The 10050-nt window shown below is 55.1% G+C and overlaps 1 protein-coding gene across 1 annotated transcript; it reads left to right on the top strand.

Annotated features, from left to right (window-relative positions):
• Nucleotides 1–3107: 3107 nt before the first annotated feature.
• On the top strand, nt 3108–7162 carry LOC138739954 (paternally-expressed gene 3 protein-like; the record flags this gene model as incomplete). The annotated part of the gene is made up of 6 exons (XM_069892419.1): nt 3108–3263; nt 3600–4478; nt 4945–5251; nt 5620–6584; nt 6846–7006; nt 7159–7162. Coding segments are annotated over 6 exons (2472 nt in total), but the record flags the coding sequence as incomplete, so codon positions are not given.
• Nucleotides 7163–10050: the final 2888 nt, after the last annotated feature.

Genomic DNA, 10050 nt, shown 5'->3' with positions numbered 1-10050 from the left:
CAGCTGAGACCACCTCAACATCCGCACCAGCTGAGACCACCTCAACATCTGCACCAGCTGAGACCACCACAACATCAGCACCAACTGTGACCACGTCAATAACTGGACCAGTTGAAACCACGTCAACATCGGCACCAGTTGAGACCACGTCATCATCGGCAACAGTTGTGACAATGTCAACATCGGCTCCAGCTGAGACCAACTCAACATCCGCACCAGCTGACACTACGTCAACATCCGCACCTGCAGAGACCACCTCAACATCCGCACCAGCTGACACTACGTCAACATCCGCACCTGCAGAGACCACCTCAACATCCGCAGCAGTTGAGACCACCTCCACATCCGCAACAGCTGAGACCACCTCAACATCGCCAGCAGCTGACACCACGTCAATAACTGGACCAGTTGAAACCACTTCAACATCGGCACCAGCTGAAACCACGTCAACATCGACACCAGCTGACACTACGTCAACATCCGCAGCTGCAGACACCGCGTCAACATCCGCACCAGCTGAGACCACCTCAACATCCACACCAGCTGAGACCACTTCAACATCCGCACCAGCTGAGACCACCTCAACATCACCAGCAGCTGAGACCACTTCAACAACCGCACCAACTGAGACCACGTCAATATCCGCACCAGCTGAGACCAGCTCAACATCCACACCAGGTGAGACCACTTCAACATCCGCACCAGCTGAGACCACCTCAACATCACCAGCAGCTGATACCACTTCAACAAACGCACCAACTGAGACCACGTCAATATCCGCACCAGCTGAGACCACATCAACATCACCAGCACCTGAGACCAATTCAACATCCGCACCAGCTGAGACCACCTCAACATTCGCACCAACTGTGACCATGTCAATAACTGGACCAGTTGAAACCACGTCAATATCGGCACCAGCTGAGACCACGTCAACATCGGCACCAGCTGAGACCACGTCAGCATCGGCACCAGCTGATACTACGTCAACATCCGCAGCTGCAGACACCACGTCAACATCTGCACCAGCTGAGACCACCTCAACATCGCCAGCAGCTGAGACCACGTCAATAACTGGACCAGTTGAAACCACGTCAACATCGGCACCAGCTGAGACCACGTCAACATCGGCACCAGCTGAGACCACGTCAACATCGGCACCAGCTGAGACCACGTCAACATCGACACCAGCTGAGACCACGTCAACATCGGCACCAGCTGAGACCGGCTCAACATCCACACCAGCTGAGACCACTTCAACATCGGCACCAGCTGAGACCGGCTCAACATCCACACCAGCTGAGACCACTTCAACATCCGCACCAGCTGAGACCACCTCAACATCACCAGCAGCTGAGACCACTTCAACAACCGCACCAACTGAGACCACGTCAATATCCGCACCAGCTGAGACCACCTCAACATCACCAGCAGCTGAGACCACTTCAACAACCGCACCAACTGAGACCACGTCAATATCCGCACCAGCAGAGACCAGCTCAACATCCACACCAGGTGAGACCACTTCAACATCCGCACCAGCTGAGACCACCTCAACATCACCAGCAGCTGATACCACTTCAACAACCGCACCAACTGAGACCACGTCAATATCCGCACCAGCTGAGACCACGTCAACATCGGCACCAGCTGAGACCACGTCAACATCGGCACCAGCTGAGACCACGTCAACATCGACACCAGCTGAGACCACGTCAACATCGGCACCAGCTGAGACCGGCTCAACATCCACACCAGCTGAGACCACTTCAACATCCGCACCAGCTGAGACCACCTCAACATCACCAGCAGCTGAGACAACTTCAACAACCGCACCAACTGAGACCACGTCAATATCCGCACCAGCTGAGACCAGCTCAACATCCACACCAGGTGAGACCACTTCAACATCCGCACCAGCTGAGACCACCTCAACATCACCAGCAGCTGATACCACTTCAACAACCGCACCAACTGAGACCACGTCAATATCCGCACCAGCTGAGACCACATCAACATCACCAGCACCTGAGACCACCTCAACATTCGCACCAACTGTGACCACGTCAATAACTGGACCAGTTGAAACCACGTCACTATCGGCACCAGCTGAGACCACGTCAACATCGGCACCAGCTGATACTATGTCAACATCCGCAGCTGCAGACTCCACGTCAACATCCTCACCTGCAGAGACCACGTCAACATCCACACCAACTGAGACCACATCATTTTCCGCACCAGCAGACTCCACGTCAACATCCTCACCTGCAGAGACCACGTCAACATCCGCACCAGCTGAGACCACCTCAACATCCGCAGCAGCTGAGACCACCTCACCATCCGCACCAGCTGAGACCACCTCAACATCCGCACCAGCTGAGACCACGTCAACATCCGCACCAGCTGAGACCACCTCAACATCTGCACCAGCTGAGACCACCACAACATCAGCACCAACTGTGACCACGTCAATAACTGGACCAGTTGAAACCACGTCAACATCGGCACCAGCTGAGACCACGTCATCATCGGCAACAGTTGTGACAATGTCAACATCGGCTCCAGCTGAGACCAACTCAACATCCGCACCAGCTGACACTACGTCAACATCCGCACCTGCAGAGACCACCTCAACATCCGCACCAGCTGACACTACGTCAACATCCGCAACTGCAGAGACCACCTCAACATCCGCAGCAGTTGAGACCACCTCCACATCCGCACCAGCTGAGACCACCTCAACATCCGCAGCAGTTGAGACCACCTCCACATCCGCACCAGCTGAGACCACCTCAACATCGCCAGCAGCTGAGACCACGTCAATAACTGGACCAGTTGAAACCACGTCAACATCGGCACCAGCTGAGACCACGTCAACATCGGCACCAGCTGAGACCACGTCAACATCGGCACCAGCTGAGACCACGTCAACATCGGCACCAGCTGAGACCACGTCAACATCGACACCAGCTGAGACCACGTCAACATCGGCACCAGCTGAGACCGGCTCAACATCCACACCAGCTGAGACCACTTCAACATCCGCACCAGCTGAGACCACCTCAACATCACCAGCAGCTGAGACCACTTCAACAACCGCACCAACTGAGACCACGTCAATATCCGCACCAGCTGAGACCACATCAACATCACCAGCACCTGAGACCACCTCAACATTCGCACCAACTGTGACCACGTCAATAACTGGACCAGTTGAAACCACGTCAATATCGGCACCAGCTGAGACCACGTCAACATCGGCACCAGCTGATACTACGTCAACATCCGCAGCTGCAGACACCACGTCAACATCCGCACCAGCTGAGACCACCTCAACAACACCAGCAGCTGAGACCACATCAACAACCGCACCAACTGAGACCACATCAATTTCCGCACCAGCAGACTCCACGTCAACATCCTCACCAGCTGAGACCACCTCAACATCCGCACCAGCTGAGACCACCTCACCATCCGCACCAGCTGAGACCACCTCAACATCCGCACCAGCTGAGACCACCTCAACATCCGCACCAGCTGATACCACGTCAACATCCGCACCAGCTGAGACCATCTCAACATCTGCACCAGCTGAGACCACCACAACATCAGCACCAACTGTGACCACGTCAATAACTGGACCAGTTGAAACCACGTCAACATCGGCACCAGCTGAGACCACGTCATCATCGGCAACAGTTGTGACAATGTCAACATCGGCTCCAGCTGAGACCAACTCAACATCCGCACCAGCTGACACTACGTCAACATCCGCACCTGCAGAGACCAGCTCAACATCCGCACCAGCTGACACTACGTCAACATCCGCACCTGCAGAGAACACCTCAACATCCGCAGCAGTTGAGACCACCTCCACATCCGCACCAGCTGAGACCACCTCAACATCGCCAGCAGCTGACACCACATCAATAACTGGACCAGTTGAAACCACGTCAACATCGGCACCAGCTGAGATCACGTCAACATCCACACCAACTAAGACCACTTCAACATCGGCACCAGCTGAAACCACGTCAACATCGACACCAGCTGACACTACGTCAACATCCGCAGCTGCAGACACCGCGTCAACATCCGCACCAGCTGAGACCACCTCAACATCCGCACCAGCTGAGTCCACCTCAACATCTGCACCAGCTGAGACCAGCTCAACATCCACAGCAGCTGAGACCACTTCAACATCAGCACCAACTGAGACCACCTCAACATCAGCACCAGCTGAGACTACCTCAACATCCGCACCAGCTGAGACCACCTCAACATCTGCACCTGCAGAGACCACGTCAATATCCGCACCAGCTGAGACCACCTCAACATCGCCAGCAGCTGAGACCACGTCAATAACTGGACCAGTTGAAACCACGTCAACATCGGCACCAGCTGAGACCACGTCAACATCGGCACCAGCTGAGACCACTTCTACATCGACACCAGCTGAGACCACGTCAACATCGGCACCAGCTGAGACCAGCTCAACATCCACACCAGCTGAGACCACTTCAACATCCGCATCAGCTGAGACCACCTCAACATCACCAGCAGCTGAGACCACTTCAACAACCGCACCAACTGAGACCACGTCAATATCCGCACCAGCTGAGACCACCTCAACATCTGCACCAGCTGAGACCAGCTCAACATCCGCACCAGCTGAGACCACTTCAACATCCGCACCAGCTGAGACCACCTCAACATCACCAGCAGCTGAGACCACTTCAACAACCGCACCAACTGAGACCACGTCAATATCCGCACCAGCTGAAACCACCTCAACATCACCAGCAGCTGAGACCACCTCCACATCCGGACCAGCTGAGACCACCTCAACATCGCCAGCAGCTGAGACCACGTCAATAACTGGACCAGTTGAAACCACGTCAACATCGGCACCAGCTGAGACCACGTCAACATCGGCACCAGCTGAGACCACGTCAACATCGGCACCAGCTGAGGCCACGTCAACATCGGCACCAGCTGAGACCGGCTCAACATCCACACCAGCTGAGACCACTTCAACATCCGCACCAGCTGAGACCACCTCAACATCACCAGCAGCTGAGACCACTTCAACAACCGCACCAACTGAGACCACGTCAATATCCGCACCAGCTGAGACCAGCTCAACATCCACACCAGATGAGACCACTTCAACATCCGCACCAGCTGAGACCACCTCAACATCACCAGCAGCTGATACCACTTCAACAACCGCACCAACTGAAACCACGTCAATATCCGCACCAGCTGAGACCACATCAACATCACCAGCACCTGAGACCACTTCAACATCCGCACCAGCTGAGACCACCTCAACATTCGCACCAACTGTGACCACGTCAATAACTGGACCAGTTGAAACCACGTCAATATCGGCACCAGCTGAGACCACGTCAACATCAGCACCAGCTGATACTACGTCAACATCCGCAGCTGCAGACACCACGTCAACATCCGCACCAGCTGAGACCACCTCCACATCCGGACCAGCTGAGACCACCTCAACATCGCCAGCAGCTGAGACCACGTCAATAACTGGACCAGTTGAAACCACGTCAACATCGGCACCAGCTGAGACCACGTCAACATCGGCACCAGCTGAGACCACGTCAACATCGGCACCAGCTGAGACCACGTCAACATCGGCACCAGCTGAGACCAGCTCAACATCCACACCAGCTGAGACCACTTCAACATCCGCACCAGCTGAGACCAGCTCAACATCACCAACAGCTGAGACCACTTCAACAACCGCACCAACTGAGACCACGTCAATATCCGCACCAGCTGAGACCACCTCAACATCTGCACCAGCTGAGACCAGCTCAACATCCACACCAGCTGAGACCACTTCAACATCCGCACCAGCTGAGACCACCTCAACATCACCAGCAGCTGAGACCACTTCAACAACCGCACCAACTGAGACCACGTCAATATCCGCACCAGCTGAAACCAACTCAACATCACCAGCAGCTGAGACCACCTCCACATCCGGACGAGCTGAGAACACCTCAACATCGCCAGCAGCTGAGATCACGTCAATAACTGGACCAGTTGAAACCACGTCAACATCGGCACCAGCTGAGACCACGTCAACATCGGCAACAGCTGAGACCACGTCAACATCGGCACCAGCTGAGACCACGTCAACATCCACACCAGCTGAGACCACGTCAACATCGGCACCAGCTGAGACCGGCTCAACATCCACACCAGCTGAGACCACTTCAACATCCGCACCAGCTGAGACCACCTCAACATCACCAGCAGCTGAGACCACTTCAACAACCGCACCAACTGAGACCACGTCAATATCCGCACCAGCTGAGACCAGGTCAACATCCACACCAGGTGAGACCACTTCAACATCCGCAGCAGCTGAGACCACCTCAACATCACCAGCAGCTGATACCACTTCAACAACCGCACCAACTGAGACCACGTCAATAACTGGACCAGTTGAAACCACGTCAACATCGGCACCAGCTGAGACCACGTCAACATCGGCACCAGCTGAGACCACGTCAACATCGACACCAGCTGAGACCACGTCAACATCGGCACCAGCTGAGACCGGCTCAACATCCACACCAGCTGAGACCACTTCAACATCCGCACCAGCTGAGACCAACTCAACATCACCAGCAGCTGAGACCACTTCAACAACCGCACCAACTGAGACCACGTCAACATCGGCACCAGCTGAGACCACGTCAACATCGGCACCAGCTGAGACCACGTCAACATCGACACCAGCTGAGACCACTTCAACATCCGCACCAGCTGAGACCACCTCAACATCACCAGCAGCTGAGACCACTTCAACAACCGCACCAACTGAGACCACGTCAATATCCGCACCAGCTGAAACCACCTCAACATCACCAGCAGCTGAGACCACCTCCACATCCGGACCAGCTGAGACCACCTCAACATCGCCAGCAGCTGAGACCACGTCAATAACTGGACCAGTTGAAACCACGTCAACATCGGCACCAGCTGAGACCACGTCAACATCGGCACCAGCTGAGACCACGTCAACATCGGCACCAGCTGAGACCACGTCAACATCGACACCAGCTGAGACCACTTCAACAACCGCACCAACTGAGACCACGTCAATATCCGCACCAGCTGAGACCAGGTCAACATCCACACCAGGTGAGACCACTTCAACATCCGCACCAGCTGAGACCACCTCAACATCACCAGCAGCTGATACCACTTCAACAACCGCACCAACTGAGACCACGTCAATATCCGCACCAGCTGAGACCACATCAACATCACCAGCACCTGAGACCACTTCAACATCCGCACCAGCTGAGACCACCTCAACATTCGCACCAACTGTGACCACGTCAATAACTGGACCAGTTGGAACCACGTCAATATCGGCACCAGCTGAGACCACGTCAACATCGGCACCAGCTGATACTACGTCAACATCCGCAGCTGCAGACACCACGTCAACATCCGCACCAGCTGAGACCACCTCAACAACACCAGCAGCTGAGACCACATCAACAACCGCACCAACTGAGGCCACGTCAATTTCCGCACCAGCAGACTCCACGTCAACATCCTCACCTGCAGAGACAACGTCAACATCCGCACCAGCTGAGACCACCTCAACATCTGCACCAGCTGAGACCACCTCACCATCCGCACCAGCTGAGACCACCTCAACATCCGCACCAGCTGAGACCACCTCAACATCCGCACCAGCTGAGACCACCTCAACATCTGCACCAGCTGAGACCACCACAACATCAGCACCAACTGTGACCACGTCAATAACTGGACCAGTTGAAACCACGTCAACATCGGCACCAGTTGAGACCACGTCATCATCGGCAACAGTTGTGACAATGTCAACATCGGCTCCAGCTGAGACCAACTCAACATCCGCACCAGCTGACACTACGTCAACATCCGCACCTGCAGAGACCACCTCAACATCCGCACCAGCTGACACTACGTCAACATCCGCACCTGCAGAGACCACCTCAACATCCGCAGCAGTTGAGACCACCTCCACATCCGCAACAGCTGAGACCACCTCAACATCGCCAGCAGCTGACACCACGTCAATAACTGGACCAGTTGAAACCACTTCAACATCGGCACCAGCTGAAACCACGTCAACATCGACACCAGCTGACACTACGTCAACATCCGCAGCTGCAGACACCGCGTCAACATCCGCACCAGCTGAGACCACCTCAACATCCACACCAGCTGAGACCACTTCAACATCCGCACCAGCTGAGACCACCTCAACATCACCAGCAGCTGAGACCACTTCAACAACCGCACCAACTGAGACCACGTCAATATCCGCACCAGCTGAGACCAGCTCAACATCCACACCAGGTGAGACCACTTCAACATCCGCACCAGCTGAGACCACCTCAACATCACCAGCAGCTGATACCACTTCAACAAACGCACCAACTGAGACCACGTCAATATCCGCACCAGCTGAGACCACATCAACATCACCAGCACCTGAGACCAATTCAACATCCGCACCAGCTGAGACCACCTCAACATTCGCACCAACTGTGACCATGTCAATAACTGGACCAGTTGAAACCACGTCAATATCGGCACCAGCTGAGACCACGTCAACATCGGCACCAGCTGAGACCACGTCAGCATCGGCACCAGCTGATACTACGTCAACATCCGCAGCTGCAGACACCACGTCAACATCTGCACCAGCTGAGACCACCTCAACATCGCCAGCAGCTGAGACCACGTCAATAACTGGACCAGTTGAAACCACGTCAACATCGGCACCAGCTGAGACCACGTCAACATCGGCACCAGCTGAGACCACGTCAACATCGGCACCAGCTGAGACCACGTCAACATCGACACCAGCTGAGACCACGTCAACATCGGCACCAGCTGAGACCGGCTCAACATCCACACCAGCTGAGACCACTTCAACATCGGCACCAGCTGAGACCGGCTCAACATCCACACCAGCTGAGACCACTTCAACATCCGCACCAGCTGAGACCACCTCAACATCACCAGCAGCTGAGACCACTTCAACAACCGCACCAACTGAGACCACGTCAATATCCGCACCAGCTGAGACCACCTCAACATCACCAGCAGCTGAGACCACTTCAACAACCGCACCAACTGAGACCACGTCAATATCCGCACCAGCAGAGACCAGCTCAACATCCACACCAGGTGAGACCACTTCAACATCCGCACCAGCTGAGACCACCTCAACATCACCAGCAGCTGATACCACTTCAACAACCGCACCAACTGAGACCACGTCAATATCCGCACCAGCTGAGACCACATCAACATCACCAGCACCTGAGACCACCTCAACATTCGCACCAACTGTGACCACGTCAATAACTGGACCAGTTGAAACCACGTCACTATCGGCACCAGCTGAGACCACGTCAACATCGGCACCAGCTGATACTACGTCAACATCCGCAGCTGCAGACACCACGTCAACATCCGCACCAGCTGAGACCACCTCAACAACACCAGCAGCTGAGACCACATCAACAACCGCACCAACTGAGACCACATCAATTTCCGCACCAGCAGACTCCACGTCAACATCCTCACCTGCAGAGACCACGTCAACATCCACACCAGCTGAGACCACCTCAACATCCGCACCAGCTGAGACCACCTCACCATCCGCACCAGCTGAGACCACCTCAACATCCGCACCAGCTGAGACCACCTCAACATCCGCACCAGCTGAGACCACCTCAACATCCGCACCAGCTGAGACCACCACAACATCAGCACCAACTGTGACCACGTCAATAACTGGACCAGTTGAAACCACGTCAACATCGGCACCAGCTGAGACCACGTCATCATCGGCAACAGTTGTGACAATGTCAACATCGGCTCCAGCTGAGACCAACTCAACATCCGCACCAGCTGACACTACGTCAACATCCGCACCTGCAGAGACCACCTCAACATCCGCACCAGCTGACACTACGTCAACATCCGCACCTGCAG

Source organism: Narcine bancroftii, chromosome 7 (genome assembly GCF_036971445.1).
Source record: "Narcine bancroftii isolate sNarBan1 chromosome 7, sNarBan1.hap1, whole genome shotgun sequence".
Classification (NCBI taxonomy): domain Eukaryota; kingdom Metazoa; phylum Chordata; class Chondrichthyes; order Torpediniformes; family Narcinidae; genus Narcine; species Narcine bancroftii.
The sequence above is the reverse complement of the archived record's forward strand: the minus strand, read 5'-3'. Positions and strand labels throughout refer to the sequence as shown.